Below are 22,471 nucleotides of genomic sequence, written 5' to 3' on the forward strand. Positions count from 1 at the left end.
AGGTCTGACACTGTTTCCCCATCTATTTCCCATGAAGTGATGGGACCAGATGCCATGATCTTTGTTTTCTGAATGTTGAGCTTTAAGCCAACTTTTTCACTCTCCACTTTCACTTTCATCAAGAGGCTTTTTAGTTCCTCTTCACTTTCTGGCATAAGGGTGATCAAATTGCCAACATCTGCTGGATCATGGAAAAAGCAAGAGAGTTCCAGAAAAACATCTATTTCTGCTTTATCGACTATGCCAAAGCCTTTGACTGTGTGGGTCACAATAAACTGTGGAAAATTCTGAAAGAGATGGGAATACCAGCCCACCTGACCTGCCTCTTGAGAAACCTGTATGCAGGTCAGGAATCAACAGTTAGAATTGGACATGGAACAACAGACTGGTTCCAAATAGGAAAAGGAGTTCGTCAAGGCTGTATATTGTCACCTGCTTATTTAACTTATACTAATCATTAGGGAAAGGCAAATGAAAACCATAATGAAAGACTACTTCACAAGATGGTTATTTTATTTTATTATTATTATTATTTGGCTGTGCCACTTGCTTATAAGATCTTAGATCCCTGATCAGGGTTCAAACTCAAGCCCTGGCAGTGAAAGTGCCAAGTCCTAATCATTGCACTGCCAAAGAACTCCCCTAAGATGGTTATTTTAAAAACAAAAGAAAAATAAATGTTGGTGAATATGGAGAAATTGGAACCCTCATGTCCTGTTGGTGGGGATGTAAAATTGTAAGCTGCCTTGGAAAACAGTTTGGTAGTTCCTCAAAAAAGTTAAACACAGAATTCCCATATGACTCAGTGACTTCTCTCTTAGCTATATATTCAAGAGAATTGAAAGTACATGTTCATATAAATGAGTGCATCAGTTTCATGCACCAGTTATGCATGAATACTCATTACAGCCTTATCTGTAACAGCCAAAAAGTGGAAACAAGCCAAATTATCCATTTATAAACTGACAAGTGAATAACATGTGGAATATCCATACAATTGAATATTATTCAGCCATGAAAAGAAATGAGGTACTGTTTATGCTACAACATGGATGAATCTTGAAACTATTATGTTAACTAAAAGAGACAAGACATTTTTATGAAATGTCTCAAACAGGAAAATCAATAGGGACAGAAAGTGACTGCCAGGGGATGGGGGAGGGTGGAATTAAGGCTGAATGCTAACAGGAACAGAGTTTCTTTTGGGGATTATGGAAATATTTTTGAATTAGACAGTAGAAATGGTTGCACCACAGAGAATATACTAAAAATAAGCACTGAATTACACACTTACTAAAAATGGTAACGTTTATGGTATGAATTATATTTCAATTAAAAAAACAAACAAACAAGGGTGGCAGACAAGATTCTGGGTCTCCTCCTGCACTGATATTGTAGAAGTGTATAATTTACTTTCTGGTCATAAACTATGCTAGGAATAATAGACCATCCACAATATTCTCAGGGAACTAAGATCCCACAAGTTGCATGGCATGGCCAAACAGGAAAATAACTGAACACTCATTAAATATTTGCCATTAGAGGGACAGTTAAATCAACTAGAGAATATCCATATTACCGGGTACAACACAGAATGGGTTAAGAAGAGTGAAGTCAATCCACATGTGCAGAGAATGAACCCTACAATAGACTATTATCATAACATGCCTACTCAGTCATGTCTGACTCTTTGCGACCCCAAGGACTATAGCCTGCCAGGATCCTCTGTCCATAGAATTTTCCAGGCAAGAATACTAGAGGGGTTGCCATTTCTTACTGCAGGGGATCTTCCGGATCCAGGGGTCGAACCCACATCTCCTGCATTGGCAGGCAGATTCTTTGATCACTGTGACATCTGAGAAGCCCACAGATCATTAAGTGAACTAAGTATGTCACAAAGCAATTACAAGAAACATTGTATCACCCCAGCACATGAAAAGAGTTAAATAAACTTCTTGCTATATCTGAAGTATGTTAGGGTGGTTCAAATGGCCTGAAATAATGGGATTTCTTAAAATAATGGAAATAATGGCATTCCCTTTGGAGGATCTGACAGCTCATTTAAAGTAAGCCATCTTACAGCTCAGTTAAAACTGAGGTTCACATACCTACGAATAAGGAAAATTCATGTCTCAGGCAACAGAATAACATGGATAAAGAAGCATTCTTAAATACAAACTCAAAATTGACTATCAAATTTAATCATGGTTCATGGTTCCCCTGAGTAGGTATGATTTCATTTTTATTTCTTCTCTGTGAGAGTATGCACAGAGAAGATGAACAATGGAATTGGAGACAGAAGAAATTTTTCCTTTTTCCTTTGATATTACTATCTCTTTAAATAAAAACTTACATTACACTTCTATAGTTAATAAATGAAATCAGCAAGGTTGTGGAGTACAAGGACAATACACAAAATTACTTGTATTTTTATATACTAACCATAAACAAATAGGAAATTCAATAAATAAAATCATCTATAATAGCAATATCTAGGAATGAATCTAACGAAAGATAAACAAGACTTCTATGTCACTGAAAGAATGGAATTTTCAGTACTGGAAATATGTCCATTCTCCCTAAAGTGATCTGTAGCTGCAATGTAATTCCAACAAAACTCTTTGTAGCTATTTTTTGGCAGAAATGTACAAGATGGCTTTGAAATTTATATGGAAATTCATGGGGCCAAGAATATTCAAGACAGTCTTGAAAAACAATGTAGTATAGTATAGTCTCTATCAAAAATCAAAACTTATTATAAAGCTACAATAATTAAGAGTGTAGTATCGGTGCAATGGAATCAAACAACCAAAGGAACTGAAATGAAGCCAGTAGACCTACATGTATGCAATTAGTTGATGTAGGACACAAGAGATACTAAAGAGCAGAGGAAAAGCAAACATCTTCTTACCAATTACGTCACATCAACGGGATAGTCCTACAGGAAAAAAATGAATCCTGACCCCTACCTCACATCAACACACCCACAAAAACCAACTCTGGGCAGAAGTAGACCTAAACATGAATGGTAAAACAATAAAACTGCTAACAGAGATACAGGGAAATATCTTAATAACCTTGAGGCAGGCAAGTAATTTTTATACAGGACTAGCCATAAAAGGCTGGAGAAGGAAATGGCAACCCACTCCAGTGTTCTTGCCTGGAGAATCCCAGGGACGGGGGAGCCTGTTGGGCTGCCAGCTATGGGGTTGCACAGAGTCGGACACGACTGAAGCGACTTAGCAGCAGCAGCAGCCATAAAAGGCAAAGCCTGGTGAATTATATTACATAAAATAAAGAACTTCTGATCATTAGAAAACAGCATTAAGTGAAAGGGCAAAAAGGCTAGCCATCAAGTAGAAGGTATTTGTAATATCTATAACCTGGTAATGGACCTACACAAGGATAGACTTCTAAAACTCTTATCTATTAATAAGAGAATGGCATAGGATTGAAAAAAGGCAAAAGCCTTGAACAGGAACTTCACAAAAGGTGAGATCCCATGGCCATAAGGATATAAAGAGGTGCTCAAACTCATTCGTTACTGGGCATGCTAAGTCGCTTCAGTTGGGTCTGACTCTGTGTGACGCTATGGACTGTAGCCCACCAGGCTCCTCTGTCCGTGGGATTCTCCAGGCAAGAACACTAGAGTGGGTTGCCATGTCCTCCTCCAGGGGATCTTCCCAACCCAAGGATCGAACCAACGTCTCTTACTTCTCTTGCATTGGCAGGCAAGTACTGCTGAGAATAAGGAGCAACCATAACTCTCCTGCCCTGCTGATGGAGGTGTAAACTGCTACAATCACTTTGGAAAACTGTTTACTCAATTATCTATTACAGGTGAAGGTAGATTTTATGACTCAGCAATTTGATTCCCTGGTATTTACCTATGAAAATGCATACATATGTTCAATAAGAGACATATACAAAAATGTTCATAGCAGCTCTATTTGTAACAGCCAAATGAAGTTGACTGAAGACAACCCAAACATCCATTAATGGTAAAGTGAACAAGTATATAATGGTTTAGTCACATAATATAAGAAAGCCACTCAAGAGGCTGTATGAAATGTCCTGGAAAAACAGTCTAAGACTTAACTTTTTAAGGCAATACAAATAAATTTCCCAAGCTAAGTTCCTTATCTCCTGATCCAAAACATGGCTTTCCTCTGTAGAATTAGACTGGGTCACTAACAAATTCTTATGCAGTGCAATAACTGTTCCCTTCTTTCACCTACTTGTACAGAAATAACAGCCTGTACCAACCTTTCAAGAAACCCGGAAAAATCTCAACTGTGACATAAATAAAATCTGGGCCTATTTTCTAATTTTACTTGGTTATACAGTAAGCAGAGCCCAGGAATGTTAAATTATTCCTAACACAAACCAAATTATTCTATCATTTTGATCTTTTTTGTATCAAATTTTTGCTCATATACATTTTTAACATGGTTCTGTTATTATGCATAGAACTGTGTAGTCTATTTCTTCTTTCAACATTACGTTGAAAATTTTCCAGACTGTCACACAATGCTTTAAAGCCACTATTTTAAACTACACAAAGCTTCCCTGGTGGCTCAGACAGTAAAGAATCCGCCTGCATGTGGGAAACCTGTGTTCAGTCCCTGCATTTGGAAGATCCCCTGGAAGAGGGCATGGCAACCCACGCCTGTATTCTTGCCTGAAGAATCCCCATGGACAGAGGAACCTGGCGAGCTACAGTCCATGGGGTTGCAAAGAGTCAGACATGACTGAGTGACTAAGCACAGCACAGAGCAATATCTTAATAAACGTCCCACAATTTACACAGCCCCAGTGCTGAGTATCTAGGTTTTTCTAATATTCCACCACTATAAACCATCATGTCATGGACTGCTTTTTTCAAGTAGCTTTTATCAATACTACATTTCAGATGATTTCCTTTGGCTGGATTCTCAGACTGAGGTGGATGAACGTATCTGTAGCTCTAGTTATGTAGTCTTTGTTTACTATTTGGTTCTATTTTGAACACACTGCTTACGTTTAAACAAAATTCTAATAAATTCTGGATGGTTCAGTTCAGTTCAGTCACTCAGTCGTGTCCTACTCTTTGCGACCCCATGAACGCCAGGCCTCCCTGTCCATCACCAACTCCCAGAGTTCACCCAAACCCATGTCCATTGAGTCGGTGATGCCATCCAACAATCTCATCCTCTGTCGTCCCCTTCTCTTCCCATCCTCAATCTTGCCCAGCATTAGGGTCTTTTCCAATGAGTCAGCTCTTCACATCAGGTGGCCAAAGTATTACAGTTTCAGCTTCAACATCAGTCCTACCAATGAACACCCAGGACTGATCTCCTTTAGGATGGACTGACTGGTTGTATCTCCTTGCAGTCCAAGGGACTCTCAAGAGTCTGCTCCAACACCATAGTTCAAAAGCATCAATTCTTTGGCACTCAGCTTTCTTTAAAGTCCAACTCTCACATCCATACATGACCACTGGAAAAACCACAGCCTTGACTAGACGGATCTTTGTTGGCAAAGTAATGTCTCTGCTCTTCAATATGCTGTCTAGATTGGTCATAGCTTTCCTTCCAAGGAGTAGGCGTCTTTTAATTTCATGGCTGCAGTGATCAAAATCACCATCTGCAGTGATTTTGCAGCCCAGAAAAATAAAGTCAGCCACTGTTTCCACTGTTTGCCCATCTATTTGCCATGAAGTGATGGGACTGGATGCCATGATCTTAGTTTACTTAACACTTAAAATCCCTTTATTTCTAAGATAAGTTGAGATGGCTTACAAAACAAACATACATAAAAAAGAAACAATAAAAAATTATAAATAGGAATAATAAGTGGACAAATAAATGTTGTTGATGTTTAGTCACTAAGTTTAGTCACTAAGCTGTGTACAACTTTTTCATGACCCCATGGACTGTAGCCGGCCAGGCTCCTCTGTCCATGGGATTCTCCAGGCAAGAATACTGAAGTGGGTTGCCATGCCCTCCTCCAAGGGATCTTCCCAACCCAGGGGTCAAACCCACATCTCCTGCATTGGCGGGTGGATTTCTTTACCACTGAGCCACCAGGGAAGCCTGGACAAACACATATATCCAACTAAATTAGGGGTAGCAAACTACAGCCTATAGACCAAACGTGGCCCACCATCTGTTTTTGTAAAAAAGAAGCTGAAATGAATCACAGTCAGGCTCATTCCAAAGCCCTGTCTATGTCTGCTTTCACATTATCATGGCAGAACTGAGCAGCTGTAATTTACAGATCGTATGGCCAACAAAGCCTAAAATATTTTCTATCTGGCTTTTATAACAAAAGCTTACCAATTCCTGAACCAGACTATCCATAATTACAGATTTTAATCTTAAACTGCAAAATTCCCCTACTATTCTGTTAAATCAACTTCTGTTTCTGGTCAGGATAGAGCCATGGTGACCTGATTTCACATCCACCAGAAATAACAATAACAAAAGCAGACACGAATATGAAACAGTGGTTTCAATACAATGGACATTAGGAAATGAAGGACAGAGAACAGCAAGGATATAGTAGACTTGAACCTTGTTTTGCTGTTGTTCAGTCACTCAGTCTTGTCCAACTCTGTGACCCCATGGACTGCAGCACGTCAGGCTTCCCTGTCCATCATCGACTCTGGGATCTTGCTCAAATTCAGGTCCACTGAGCCAGTAATTGACCATCTTTATCCTCTGTTGTCCCCTTCTCCTGCCCTCAGTCTTTCCCAGCATCAGGGTCCTCTCCAATGAGTCAGGTCTTCACATCAGGTGGCCAAAACATTAATGCTTCAGCTTCAGCATCGGTCCTTCTAGTTAATATTCAGGGTTGATATCCTTTAGGATTGACTGGTTTGATCTCCTTGCAGTCCAAGGGACTCTCAAGAGTTCTCCAATACCACAGTTCAAAAGCATCAATTCTTTGGCTCTCAGATTTCTTTATCGTCCAACTCTCACATCCATACGTGACTACTGGAAAAACTGTAGCTTTGACTAGACGGACCTTTGTTGGCAAAGTAATGTCTCTGCTTTTTAATATGCTGTCTAGGGTGGTCATAGCTTTTCTTCCAAACAGAAACCATCTTTTAATTTTATGGCTGCAGTCACAACCTGCAGTGATTTTGAGCCCAAGAAAATAAAGTCTCTCACTGTTTCCAATGTTTCCTCTTTAGTTGCCATGAAGTGATGGGACCGGATGCCATGATCTTCATTTTTTGAATGTTGAGTTTTAAGCCAGCTTTTTCACTCTCCTCTTTCACCTTCATCAAGAGGCTCTTTAGTTCCTCTTCCCTTTCTGAAATAAGGGTGGTGTCATCTGCGTATCTGAGGTTATTGATATTTCTCCCAGCAATCTTGATTCCATCTTGTGCTTCATCCAGCCTGGCATTTTGCATGATGTACTCTGCATGTAAGTTAAGTAAGCAGGGTGACTATATACAGCCTTGACATCTCCTTTCCCAATTTGGAACCAGTCCATTGTTCCATGTCCAGTTCTAACTGTTGCTTCTTGACCTTCATACAGGTTCTCATGAGGCAGGTAAAGTGGACTGGTATTCCCATCTCTTTTAAGAATTTTCAGATTTTTTGTGATTCACACAAAGGCTTTGGATAGTGAATAAAGCAGAAGTAGATGTTTTTCTGGAACTCCCTTGTTTTTTCTATGATTCAATGGATGTTGGCAATTTGATCTCTGGATCCTCTGCCTTTTCTAAATCCAGCTTGAACATCTGGAAGTTCACGGTTCACATACTACTGAAGCCAGGCTTTGGGAATTTTGACATTACTTTGCTAGCATGTGAAATGAGTGCAATTGTGCAGTAGTTTGAACATTTTTTGGCATTTCTCTTCTTTGGGATTGGAATGAAAACTGATCTTTTCCAGTCCTGTGGCCACTGCTGAGTTTCTTGTATTTGCTGGCATATTGAGTGCGGCACTTTCACAGTGTCATCTTTTAGGATCTGAAATAGCTCAGCTGGAATTCCATCACCTCCACTACCTTTGTTCGCACTACCTTTGTTCGTAGTGATGCGTCCTAAGGTTCACTTGACTTCACACTCCAGTATGTCTGGGTCTAGGTGAGTGATCACACCATCATGGTTGCCTGGATCAATAAGATCTTTTTTGTAGTTCTGTGTATTCTTGCCACCTCTTCTTAATATCTTCTGCTTTTGTTAGGTCCATACCATTTCTGTCCTTAATTGTGCCCACCTTTGCAGGAAATGTTCCCTTGGTATCTCTAATTTTCTTGAAGAGATCTCTAGTTTCTCCCATTCTATTGTTTTCCTCTATTTCTTTTATTGTTCACTTAAGAAGGCTTTTTTATCTCTCCTTGCTATTCTTTGGAACTCTGCATTCAGATGGGTGTACCTTTCCTTTTCTCCTTTGCCTTTTGCTTCTCTTCTTTTCTCAGCTACTAGTAAGGCGTCCTCAGACAGGCATTTTGCCTTTCTGCATTTCTTTTTTTTGGGGATGGTTTTGATCACCACCTCCTGTACAAGGTCATGAACTTCCGTCCACTGTTCTTCAGACTTGAACCTAACTGACATTTATAGAGCACTTCATCCAACACAGCAGAATACTTGTGATTTTTAAGGACACACAGATCATTTCCCAATACAGACTATCTTTGAAGCCACAAAACAAATCTCAGTAATTTTAAAAGGATTCAAGTTATTCAAGGTATGTTTTCTGGCCACTGTGGAATTAAAATTGCAATCAATAGTATACATATCTGGAAAATTCTTAAATATTTGGAAACTAAATCAAAGACTTCTATGTATCTCAGAGGTTAAAAACAGAAATAAAAAAGGCATTGAGCAAGTCTTTTGAAGTGAATAAAAATACAATATATTCAGTGGAAATTTTATATATAAAATGCCAATATTAAAACAGGAAAAAAGTCTCAAATTACTGACTTCAGTTCCAACCTTAAGTAACTAGAAAAAGAAAGGCAAATCAAACCCAAAGTAAGCAGAAGAAAGGAAATAAAAAAGATGAAAGTGAAATAAATGGAACAGAAACAGAAAAATAGAGAAAGTCAATAAAAGCTGGTTCTTTGAGAATAAAACTCAGAGCAAACTGATCAGGAAAAAGAGAGAAGACATAAATTATCACTATCAGGAATGAGAGAGGGGACCACTTTCAGGTTCCACAGACAGTAAAGGAACATAAAAGAGTATGATGAATAATTTCATGCCTATAAATCCAACAATTTAGATGAAAAGGACAAATTCCTAGAAAAAAACAAAGCAGTAAAGCTCATCCAAGAAGAGATGAACTAAACAGCCCTACATGTAATTAGAAAAACAGAAATTTTAGTTAAAAATAGCCTTCCTAAAGAGAAAACATCATGAGAAACGCTGGCTGGAAGAAGCACCAACTGGAATCAAGATGCCAGGAGAAATATCAATAACCTCAGATATGCAGATAACACCACCCTTATGGCAGAAAGTGAAGAGGAACTAAAGAGCCTCTTGATGAAAGTGAAAGAGGAGAGTGAAAAAGTTGGCTTAAAGCTCAACATTCAGAAAACTCTGGTCCCATCACTTCATGGCAAATAGATGGGGAAACAGAGGAAACAGTGGCTGACTATTTTTCTGGGCTCCAAAATCACTGCAGATGGTTGCTGCAGCCATGAAATTAAATGACACTTACTCCTTGGAAGGAAAGTTATGACCAACCTAGACAGCATATTCAAAAGCAGAGACATTACTTTGCCAACAAAGGTCCGTCTAGTCAAGGCTATGGTTTTTCCAGTGGTCATGTATGCATAGGAGAGTTGGACTGTGAAGAAAGCTGAGCACCAAAGAATTGATGCTTTTGAACTGTGGTGTTAGAGAAGACTCTTCAGAGTCCCTTGGACTGCAAGGAGAACCAGTCCATCCTAAAGGAGATCAGTCCTGGGTGTTCATTGGAAGGACTAATGTTGAAGCTAAAACTGCAATATTTTGGCCACCTGATGCAAAGAGCTGACTCATTGGAAAAGACCCTAATGCTGGGCAAGATTGAGGACGGGAGGAGAAGAGGACGACAGAGGATGAGATTGTTGGATGGCATCACCGACTCAATGGACATGGGTTTGGGTGGACTCCAGGAGTTAGTGATAGACAGGGAGACCTGGTGTGCTGTGGTTCATGGGGTCGCAAAAAGTCGGACACGACTGAGCAACTGAACTGAACTGAAAGAGAAAATTCTAGGTCCAGATGACTACATTGATGAATTCTACCAAACACTTAAGGAAAAAATAATATCCGTATTGTACAAACTCTTACAGAAAACTGAAGAAGCCAATGTTTCTATGAAGCCAATGTTAACCCCAATAGCAAAACCAGGTAAATGCATGACAAGAAAAGAAAACCATCCATCAAAATTCCTCATGTACACTGATGCAAAAACTTCTGAACAAAAATTTAGCAAATACTATCTCATAACCAAGTAAGGTTTATCCCAGAAATACAAGTTGGCTTAATAAGAAAACCAGTCAAGTACCAGGTCCATGGATTTAAAGAACTGTAGAGGCGGGTGAGACCTAGAGCTCATCAACCTGAACACTTTTGCTTTGTAAATAATGAACTGAGGCCCACTGAACCAAGATCACATAATTGATTAAGTATAATATGATGCTCTGGGTGTCAGAAAGTCCTGAGTTTGAATCTCAACTCTACCTCCTAAGTAACAACTTCTCCAAACCTCGTTATCCTCATCTGGTGATAATGGTGATAAATGGTGATAATGATAGTGTCTGCATCACAGGGTGGTTGTGAGGGTTAAGTAATCTAACATATTTGAAGCACTCCCAACAAGCATAACTACTGCTACCATCAGCACCACTGCCTATTACCACCATATCTAGACGATGAGGTCAGTGTTAAGTTAGAAGTTTCAGTTAGAAGCAAAGGACAGAAAATATGTAGTTGTAGACCCTCCTTTGAAACCATCCACACCCGAAACTCTATCAAAGAGATATTGTTTGATTTGTCATTTCTGTTTCTGGCCTGGACTCTCCTGGGAACAAAACCTTTTTACTGAGTGGCCAGTTTCCTTTTTTTTTTTTTTTTTAATAAATATCCACCATTTGTTTGCCCCTAATTACCTGCTTTCCTGTCCACAGAGGAAAGGGCTTCAGGATGGCAGGAGGAAAGAGCTTCACACGCCCCACTTTGTCTGTGAGTCCTCGGTACACCAGCTCCATATACTGCTCCCGGTTGAAAAAGCAGCCTCGAATGGTCATGTTTGCTCCTGAAACCATGTGATCTTGGATCAGCCCCGCCAATGGCTGGCCATCCTACAAATCAAAACAGGTAAGAGAAGGACAAATTTAAAAAAAAAAAAAAACAAAAAAAAACCAGAAGGCACATTCTTAGTCCTGTGCTTGGGAGCCACCCACTAGCAACAGCCCTCCTTACATCCCCATGTTGTCCAGTCATGGCCACCTAGCCAGTGCTTGGGCCTCCCATCTTGAGAGCAAACTGCCTCCCAGAGCACGTGACCAGGGCTTCCTGACCGGCTCCCACCTTTGCCTTTTGCCCACTGTTCTATACCAAAAGTGCTTCAAACTCCTGCAGGCCCCCTGGCCTTCTCTCCCTAATCCCATCTGCTTCTCGTTAACTTCGGCATATTTCTGGCATTTACGCATAAATTCAGTCTGGCTGCTGTTGGCTGTGTTCTTGTTTTTACATTTTGGTTTTATGCTTTGGTGTTTTTCACACATTTCTGGCCTGGTTCTCCTCTAAATCAGTCACCCATTCAACAAATATTTATGGAGAGCCTACTGTATGCCGAGGCACTGGATGAGACCAACCTTCAGTCTGTTTTAGTGGCTGAAACACACAGATCCCTCACAATGAGGAAGAGCTAGACGGTGAACAAATGACTGGAGAGATACATTATTACAAAGAATTTTAAACGCCTGTGGAGGAAAAGAATGGGATGGGTCATCACATAGATTTGGGATAGGAGGGGACAGTCAGGAATGGTCTCTCTGGGGGCATGGACAGTACGTCAGTTTGGCCTGCGGACTGACCTGGACTCAGCCAACGCAGAGACGTGGGGGTTTGGGGAGAGGTTCCTTGAGTGAGTCATGGGTGGAGGTGGGGCTTTGACGTACGTGACTGCAGAAGGAAAGGGTGCTTGATGTCAGTGTGTCTTCACGATCTTGCATGTATTCATGGTAGGGTGTTATCTACCAGATGCCAAAACATGGGCTTTTAGAGAGTTCCCTGGTGGTCCAGTGGCTAGGACTCGGCCCTTCCATTGCCATGGTCCCAAGTTCAGTCCCTTGTCAGGGAACTAAGACCCCACAAGAACTGCAATAGGGCAAAAAAAACCCCAAAAAAACCCAAAGCCAAGGGCTTTTATAACAGCCCCAGTTTGGATGGATACATTCATCTTTTCTGATCCCCAGTCTCCTGAACCCTATCTGCCAGGTCTGCAGTCATGGCAACATAAGGCACACTAAGGTAAAAATAGACTTGCCCACTGACATTTATTAAGAAGGCATTTTTACTGACTTTTCCCTGTTTATAGGAACTAGAGAAAAATCTTGGATCTAAAGATTGTTATCATTTGCTTATTTGTTAAATACTGTCCAATATTATGGCTGTATTGCATAACTAAGGAACTCTAAAGTGCAGCCATGGAGAAGTGCCAGGAATTTAGCCACACGCACTAATTTAAAGGCTAAAAAGGATGCTTGTCAAACAGTCTAAATACCGTGGCAATGGGCTTTATGTAAACTCAGAGATAATTATTACCGAGGAGCCAGATAGGTGTTGCAGACAGAGGGCGAGATCATATGGGGCACACAGCCCTTCTTATGAAGGCCTTGAGTTATGAACACAGACAAAAAATTATACTCTGCAACTTGTTCCAAAGGCAAGGTCTCATTTTGCTTAGGGGAAAAATTGAAAAGAGTATTAAGCATTTGACTCATCCCACAGCTCTTTGGGGGCTTCCCTGGTGACTCAGTGGTTAAAGAATCTGCCTGCAATGCAGGAGACATGCATTGATCCCTGGGTCGGAAGGATCCTTAGGCAAGGAGATTGCAACCCACTCCAGTATTCTTGCCTGGAAAATCCCATGGACAGAGGGGCCTAGCAGGCTACAGCCCGTGAGGTCCCAAAGAGTCAGAAATGACTGAGCTACTAAGCAATAACAGTCTTTGGGGGCAGATATAGATTTTGCCTTTTTTTTTTTTTTTTCCTTTAAAGAACATAATTACAAGTTACAGGATCTAGTCAGTGCCTTCTCTTTCTGTCTAGAGTCTTCCATGACTAGAAAATTACCTATATGGCTAAACTGCTTTCAATGCAATAAGCATGAATTCTAGGGAGGAGTGCTGATTAAAGCAGTTTACTAAGGGTCTACTTATAATGCTGAATTTTCTAAATCTGCTTAGGATCAGAAAGACTATCTCTTGATCAAAAACCCACATAATTGTCAGCTATCCTATTCCACTTAACATCACAGCAAAACGACACTACAATAGATGTCTTTGGTCAGGATTCTTAGAGAATTAGGGTATTTTGTGACTTGAATTTTCTAGCTGAGTAAGTCAAAGTCAGGAAAGTACGTCTCAAGCCTTGTTAAAAAAACTTTCCATGAAGCAGTGGCCCTTAATAGATAAATCAAACAGAAGGGAAAAAAGGAAGAATCCACAAAGAAACATATAAATGAAAAAGTGTAACTGTTTTCTTGGAAAGGAAATAGATCAAGTTCCCTTCATCTATTTTAAGAAGACAACAAGCAACTCTATTAAATACATAAAACTAACAATAAAATGTACTTAAATCGGGTACTATGGTTAGTCAAGGAAAAGAAACCTAAAAAATAGAGAAGAAATGGGACAATGAACAAAGAGAAAAGAAAACAATAGGGAAATAAAGATACATCAAGAAAAATTAACAAAAAATGGCTTTCCTGGATTAAGAAAACTGACTCTTGCCATCTCAGGACTTTGCCATCAAAGTACATGCTTCATTTTTATGCGTGTATGTGTGTGTGTGTTAAGTCACTTCAGTCGTGTCCAACTCTTTGTGGTCCTAGGGACTGTAGCCCACTAGGCTTCTCTGTCTTTGGGATTTCCCAGGCAAGAATACTGGAGTGAGTTGCCATGCCCTCCTTGAGGGGATCTTCCCTACACAGGGATCAATCGCGCACCTTTTACGTCTCCTGCATTGGCAGGCGTGTTCTTTACCACTAGCGCCACCTGGAAAGCCCTTCATTTTTATAACTATCACCAAAAATAGGATTTTTCCTCTTGGCACTTACACTAAGGGCTTACACAACATTTATCAAGAATCAAAAGCTCTTTACCGCTGACAAAAGAAGGTGTCTGAAAGTAAAGTGAATTCTCAGGTCATCTCCGAGAATTGTCTTGTTTTTGTTTCTTACCTTTTTTTTCCTGATTTTTCTTTTCTTTTTTTTTTTAACTGCACAGGTGGCATGTGGGATCTTAGTTCCCAGACCAGGGATAAAACCCTTGCCCCCTGCAGGGGAAGTTCAGAGTCTTAATCACCGGAACACCAGAGAAGTCCCATTTTTTACTTTTTAAGAAATTAATTTATTGATGAGACTTTATTTTTGTTCTATCTCTGACCCTATACTCACAGGCAGGTGAGCATGTGATGAGGCACATCTGAAATTAAATAGGCCAGCCCTTTGCAGGACACAGTGTACGCAATGAGCAATGAAGTCACCTATTCCATCTTATTCAATGAAAATTAAGTCTACATTGGTCTAGTGAATACTCAAGTTCAATGGCCTAAGCACTTCAGAGCACCCCAACTCTTCATGAGGCTAATGTCCAGAGGTCACTCTGCCAGCAAAAAAAATGAACCATCTGCTGTTTACTGGTAGTGTCCACCGTGATAAAATGTGACATTCTCTCTAGCAGGCTAGACAACTGGCACAGTCCTGTTAGTCACTTCTTTCCACAGACCCTCACCCAGGCCCAGCCTCACCTGTCAAGGGGGACTAAGAACACAGGAGGCTGAGCACACAAGCTTGGCGGGGTCAAAGGTGCTAGGTTCGAGTCCCAGCTTCTTCACTGGCTGACAAGTCACTCACCTGTGTTTCCTCACCTGAAAACTGCACCTGCCGCCTAAGGCTGTGGTGAGGACTAAGCCAGAATGTTGCAGACTGCTCAGAGTGGTACCTGAGGCACACGGAGTGCTCAGGACAAAGTAGCTTTTATTGCCACCACCATCACAGCTACAACTGACGTAATTTACATGAAAACATAAAAGGCCAATTTTCAAATTAGTCAATTTCCTTATAATTATTTCTTCTAAACTATTAATGTAAAACATTTTTGTTTAATGTTTTTCTTTTTGGCTGCACCACAAGGCATACAGGATCTTAGTTCCCCAACCAGAGATCAAACCCATACCTCCTGCAGTAGAAGCTCGGAGTCTTAACCACTGGACCATCAGGGAAACCCGTTAGTAAAAATTAATCAAACTATTTCTTCTAATTTCTTGGGGACCTGAGTGGGCCCCTTAACCCCTCCTGCTTACGGTCAGCCCCTTCACTAATCAATAGCCAGCCAGGGTGGGCAGAAAAGGGAAAGAAAGTTATGTTCAACTAACCGGATCTACAGGAAGCCACACTGGTGTGTCTGGTAGGAAAAGAGGCTGGAATGCTGGGATTCTGGTCACCTGCCTGGTTCTCCAGGTGGGATAGGGGAAGAGAAATTCCCAGGAGGAGAGGTCACTAACTGATAGGGGACAATCTCTAAGCAGCCTCTATGCTTACTGGGTGCAGATGTCTCTGTCTCTTCTGTGGAAGGGTGGCAGGGCCCACGCCAGGGAAAGGAAGAAAAGCCACAAAGATCTGGGAGCTCCTGGCCCCTCCTCCCCACCCTCTTCCATTCCAGCTCTGTGTCCTTGGACATGTTACACCATTTCTTCACATGTGATTGTTGCTGTTAATAGCACCTACTCCAAGGACTGTGGGGAGGAGAAAAGGAGAGGCCTCCAAGGTGCTACGTATGGTGTCTAGCCTTGAAAAAGTGCTTGGTAAATGGGAGCCATGGTTCTTTATTGTTTTATTACTACCCCCACATTACAACCCAAATGAATGGTGTGTTAATTTGTGAATTGCTGTGACACAAACGGTTTATAAAAGAAGGGATTCACAGTAGAGATTCCTCATGGGCTGCAGGGAATTTCATCTGGACCCTCAGGATTATGTTAGTCACTCAGTTGTGTCTGACTCTTTGTGACCTCATGGACTAGAGCCCGCTAGGATCCTCTGTTCATGGACTTTTCCAGGCAAGAATACTGGACTGGGTTGCCATTTCCTTCTCCAGGGGATCTTCCTGACCCAGGGATCAAACCCTGGGGGTTAAGTTGTCTCTTAAAACCCTTATCTTAAAGGATCAAAGTCATCTGAGGACGATGGGGATCCTCATAGGTGGGGTGCTAAGGCTTGCCAGAGGCTGATATATTGTAGAATCCAAACAGGCTGGAAGACAAGACCTAAGATGCAGGTACTGAACTCGGCTTCCTGGGATGACTGTTACAACTTCTCTCCTGACATCTTAAGAGGCAACAAGAGAGAAACCTCCTATCTCTAAGCAACTAGGGGGCTGAAGACCCCACCCGGAAGAATCCAAGACCCTCTGCTCCAAATGCTCCTGCTTAACAGACCATGCTGACTCCAGGAGCTGCCTGGGGCCCTGACCTGAACTGCCAAGTTGGAAGCCGGTGATGATCATGGAACAGCCTCAAGGTCAGACCTACCTTGGGAACAAGGTACTGCTGATCGGTGCAGGCCAGGACGTAGGCCTCGGCCCGGCCCAGTTCACTCTGGGGAAAGTGGGCGTTCATCTCATCTCCATCGAAGTCGGCGTTGTAGGCCTTGCAGTTGGCATAGTGGAGCCGCAGGACTTTCTCCTCGGGGAGGACGCGGGCGCGATGCGCCTGGATGGAGGGCCTGTGCAGGGTGGGCTGCCGGTTCAGGAGGAGAATGTCCCCATTCTTCACATGCCGGCACACCTGCGGGCACAGCAGAGGACGGGCTGAGCAGTGGCCACTCTGGTATCACTGCTATAATGCCAAGGGCTCACCTCGCCCTGGGCTTCTGTCTCTCTCATGTTTTACTCAATAAAAGGGGAACTTTCAGTCCAGAGTGAAACCCTAGAAATCTATGAGAAATAACTACTAAGCCCCTCTGGGACTCAGAGTGTGTGTGCGTGCTCAGTTACTATGTCGTGTCCGACCCTTTTGTGACCCCATAGACTGCAGCCCTCCAGACTCCTCTGTCCATTGGATTTTCTAGGCAAGGATACTGGAGTGGGTTGCATTTCCTTCTGCGGGGGATCTTCCCAGGGACCAAACCCAGGTCTCTTGGCAATGGCCGGCGGATTCTTTACTACTGAGCCATCTGGGAATCCCAAAATGCCACTTTGCAGAGGAAACAGGCCCCTACTACTGAATCCAAATTCAAGAACCAGGCATGGTAGGGTTCAAACTGGCATGGTTAGGGTTCTTTGGTTTACGAGACAGAGACGCCTTAAGGTTTTCTGAGAAATAGCTGCTAACCTAGCAGAGTCCTGTCCTAGTTCTGGGCTCAGACTATTGCTGTTGTTTAGTTGCTAAGCCATGTCCAACTCTTCGTGACCCCATGGACTATAGCCCGCCTGTCTCCTCTGTTCACGGAATTCTCTAGGCGAGAATATTGGAGTGGGTTGCCATTTCCTCCTCCAGGGGAGGGATAAGTCAATGATGCTACAGGCCCCTGTCCAGTAATATCTGTCTTCTTCAGACATGCACAACCTTTCTGGAGTTTGAATTCCCCAGAGAATTAACCTGAAAAAAGAAATGGACACATCTTAAGACAGCAGGTCTACACATAACCATAAAACTCCTGGGCTTGAAAGGATTTGGCAGACTTCTGAGTATGTACTCAGCCACATCTAAGTACGTTAGTCCAAATGTGAATTCCACATTTCAGAAATACTTGCCCAACCTCATCCTTCAGAGCCAGGACTGAAACTCAGGGTTCTTGATTCCCAGTTCAATGCTCCTGGAAAATATTTTATGGCACTTAAAAATTAATAACAAGTTTAAATTGCCATGGTCTTTTGGGAAAGCAATTTCACAGCACATTTTAGAACATTAAAAACTCATTTCCTTTGGGCTTTCAGAATGAAAAAGGTGCCAATGCAAGGTTCTATGAATGATGTTTATGCACCGGTGTTAACAGTGGCAAAAACAGGGAAAAACCTGGCTGCCCCAAAGAAGGGGCATCGGTAGATAAATCATAGTATGTACTATGGAATATTATGTAATGATGAAAAAGGATTTGGTGATGGGGCGCTCAGGCCATGGAGCATGCAGGATCTTAATTCCCCAACCAGGGATTGAACCCAGGTCCCCAGAAGTGGAAGCTGAGTCAACAGGGACTGCCAGGGATCCTTTAAAAAAGGATGATTTAAATGTATACCAGTCTTGAAAAAATGACAATAATGTATTTCAGTAAAAGAAAAACCATCCAGGTGCCATCTAAGGTGATGTATTAGTGTCAGTTGCTCAGTCATGTCTGACTCTTTGTGACCCATGGACAGTAGCACACAGGCTTCTCTGTTCATGGAATTCTCCAGGCAAGAATACCGGAGTGGGCAGCCATTCCCTTCTCCAGGATCTTCCTAGCCTAGGGATCAAACCCAGGTATCCTGCATTGCAGGCAGATTTTTTTATCATCTGAGCCACCAGAGAAGGCCATCTAAGGTGACAGGATGAGGTGATTTTAAATCCAATCCAACTCTATGTGTTTATACACACGAGGACAAAGGTATTTAGATCCTTACTGAGCTGCTCTGTGGGATCCTCAGGGCAGGGGGACATGGAAGAAGAGAAAGATCAGCACCTGGACCTTTACATGTCTTAACTGCTATTCATGTTACAATGAGTGTGTGCCACTTTCATAAAAATTTTTTTAAAGATCTTCAACTATTTCTAAAGGAAGCATGAAAAACTGCACAAGTGATACGCTTACTGTGGGGGGGAATATAGAAAATATAGAACAGAATGAAAACCACAAGTAATTTTACTCTTCAAAGATAACCACTGTTCACACTTTCTTGCTCTTTACCAATATCAATATGCCATTGGTCATGTCCTCCTGACAGGACACCTCCTCCCACAAAGCTGATTTTAGTATAAGGCCTTTCATCTTTGTTGTTGTTCAGTCGCTAAGTTGTGTGCAACCCTTTTGAGACCCCATGGACCGTGGCATGCCAGCCTTCCCTGCCCTTCACCACCTCCCAGAGTTTGCTCAAACTCATGTCCATTGAGTTGGTGATGCCATCCAATCATCTCATCCTCTGTCATCCCCTTCTCCTGCCCTCAATCTTTCCCAGCATCAGGGTCTTTTCCATTGAGTTGGCTCTTCGTATCAGGTGGCCAAAGTATTGGAGCTTCAGCTTAATTAATTCCTGGGCTTCCTAAATGATGCACAGAGATGCTATTTTAAAAAACAAATACACGGGAATTCCCTGGGGTCCAGTGGTTAAAAATCTGTGCTCTTACTGCCAAGAGCCTGTGTTCAATCCCTGATTGGGGAACTAAGATCCCACAAACTACTCAGTGTGGCCAAAAATATAAAACAAACAAAAAACCAACAAATGCATGAGGCAACTGCTATCCCAATCATTCTGCATGCTGCCCTCAATAGCCCAGAGGAATTATGGAGACTCAGTGAGCGCTCCTCCCACCCCAAGTCTTCCCCAAATTACTCAGCAGGTAATAGGTTGGAGGAAACACATTATAAAGCTGGATCAGAGAGCTGGTTACAGAAAGAGGCTAAAGGTTAACAAGAGATGCACCCACCGGCCTCCCCTTATTTCTGCTCAGCTGGGCTGAAAGTTTCCTCCAACTCAGGGAAGCAGGGAGCAAACCCCTCAAATTCTAAAAGGCAGTCCTCAAAGCAGTGAGCAGGAACTTGGTCTTTCTGCTCCCTGAGGAATCCAAACCCATCCTTCTCTTGCCCCCACATCCATGTTTCCAAGGAGACCTGGATTCTGAGGATTCCCATGAGTGTCTGCCCAGGGCACGTCATGGAGCCTGAGCTGACTTTGAAGGTCTATTTCTTTAGCTTCTCAAGGGAGGAACTGCCCAGACCTGTGGCTCAGGCCCCAAAGGCCAGGCCGGGCCTTGGATTGGAGTCTCACAAATTCGAGACATCCTCTGGCATAAGCAAACCCCACAGCTGGGAAGGCTCGCAGGCCCATCTGGCAGGCTCCAGCCAATCCAAACAGAAGCCCTGGAGCACAGGGTGCTCCCCTTGCCAACCCAAACCAGAGGCCCTTCCTTTCTCTTGTCTCTAAATAAATACCACAGTGAAAATTAGCATGCTCTAGTGCCCGGGTCAGAGTTCTCAGAAGCAAACCCAGAGCCAAAGAGCTGCTCTTGGGGCTGATTGCTGGGCCGGGAAATGAGGCTTGGCCAATCTGGCCACTTCCTCCTCCATTTACGAGGGCCAGGGGAAGGGGCAGAGACTTCACTCCTCCCACTTCTCATCGAACCTGCAGTCTGTCCTGACCTGGGTCTCTCCCTCCCAGTCACGTAACCCAGCCCTTTGGCCTAGTTCTCATCTATATGGAAGGTGTTCAGCAAGAAAACTACTTTACAAATTACAAGTAGGCTGTGAATGCACACATACTTGACTATGTATATAAACATGACATATAACATCACTGAGGTTTTGGAAACTAAAAAAAATCATTCTTAGTTCCCAAGTCCTGATATGTGCATGCACGCTCAGTCACTACTGTCCTGTCTGACTCTTTGTGACCCCATGTACTGTAGCCCACCAGGCTCCTCTGTTCATGGGATTCTCAAGGCAAGAATACTGGAGTGGGTTGCCATGCCCTCCCACCAGGGGATCTTTCTGATCCAGGAATCGAACCCGCATCTCTTACATTTCCTGCATTGGCAGGCGGGTTCTTTACCACTAGAGCTACCTGGGAAGCCCAAGATCCTGATACAAGGAACACTTCTGTTTCAAAAGGTCCCTTTCTATCTTTGCCCTGGGGGAGCCACATCCTCAGCTAGGTCCATGGAGCCTCCCGCACCTCAACGTGGACCCGTCCAGTCCACAGGGTGCTGGGGAGAGTGGAGGGTCTAATACCCCGCCCTTGTCCTTAGGGGTTTAGGACTTGAAGTGGAATAGGTGGGGGCCCATGGAGTGACCCCACAAGGCAATGAGGGTGGGAGGTGAGGTGAGACACATAGGGAGGGGGATCCCACGCAAGTGTGAAAGTGGCAAACTGCACACCACCTGTTTCTATAACTAGAGTTTTTTGGGAACACGGCCCAATCCAATGGCTTTGTATTGCCCTGGTGGCTTCCACAGTTCATGCTACAGAAGTGGGGCTGAGCTGCTGCAACACAGACCACGTGGCTGACAAAGCCTAAGATGTTTACTCTCAGGTTCCCAGGTGGCTCAGTGGTAAAGAATCCACCTGCCAATGCAGGAGACATGGGTTCAATCCTTGGATTGGGAAGATCCCCTGGAGGAGGGCATGGCAACCCACTCCAGTATTCTTGCTTACAAAATTTCATGAAGAGAGAGAGGAGCCTGGCAGCTGCAGTCCAGGGGGTCGCAAAGAGTCAAGACACAAATGGGCGACTGAGCACACACACGCACATTGGCTGAAAACGTGTGTAGGCTCCTCCCCTGAGGAATGAGGGCCTTGCTGAGGTACAGAGCGGGGATGGCTGGGGAGTCTGGGGAGGACAAAGTGTTCCCAGCACGCACGGCAAGTTCAAGGACTAAAGGGGAGGTCTGGATGGGATGCTGGGGCTAGGGGAGAAAGCAGAGACAGTATGCTGATGTGAACTTCAGCCAGGAGACAGATAAGGCCAACCTCCCTTATTTCCCTGCAGCTCAGAACTCATCTCCATCCCCTCTCGTAAGCTGCCCAGCAAGTGCAGTGAAGCCAACCTGCCCTCTCTGAAGCCAACTTCCAACCCCACAGATGTAGAGCGGCCACGTGAAGGAAGTGTCCCTGTGCCTCATCATCACATCCCAGTAACGTCAGGAGCCCCACCAGCCTTCTACTTTTGCTCTAGTTGGAGATGACAAAGGTTCTGGGGCCCAACTCCTCCCACTTTGTTCAAACGGCTCTCCTGGGTCACAGGTGGTCTCGGTCTGGGCAAATCTGACGCATCTTCCTTTCTCCCTCTCCTTAAACTTCATATTTAATTCCACAAACACGTCCTATGTGCCTCGGGAAGATGCAAAGGTACTCTGGGGCTGGTCTTGACTAGAGGTGGAGGACGGATGCTGGCATTGAGAGCAAGCCCGGCTGCCCACCCTCCCTCAGCATCCTCCCCACCTGCCTCATGCTCCCATAGGTCCCCCCACTTTCTGTCTGTCCTACTTTGTGCTCAAAGAGCTTAACTCTCTGACAATTTCTTTTTTTTTTTTGGCCACACCATGTGACTTGTCAGATCTTAAGT

The 22,471-nt window shown here is 43.1% G+C and overlaps 1 protein-coding gene across 1 annotated transcript in view; it reads right to left on the reverse strand.

The window, feature by feature from the left end:
• POLR1A (polymerase (RNA) I polypeptide A, 194kDa) overlaps positions 1 to 22,471 on the reverse strand; it is an 84,459-nt gene that overhangs the window by 33,701 nt on the left and 28,287 nt on the right. The window contains exons 13-14 of the mRNA XM_010862206.1: positions 16,748 to 17,002; positions 11,098 to 11,289 (exon numbers count right to left, since the gene is read on the reverse strand). Of these exons, the coding sequence (XP_010860508.1) occupies positions 11,098 to 11,289; positions 16,748 to 17,002 (447 nt within the window). The remainder of the gene's footprint in view (positions 1 to 11,097; positions 11,290 to 16,747; positions 17,003 to 22,471) is intronic.

Source organism: Bison bison, unplaced genomic scaffold (genome assembly GCF_000754665.1).
Source record: "Bison bison bison isolate TAMUID 2011002044 unplaced genomic scaffold, Bison_UMD1.0 scf7180017864480, whole genome shotgun sequence".
In the NCBI taxonomy this organism is placed as follows: Eukaryota; Metazoa; Chordata; class Mammalia; order Artiodactyla; family Bovidae; genus Bison; species Bison bison.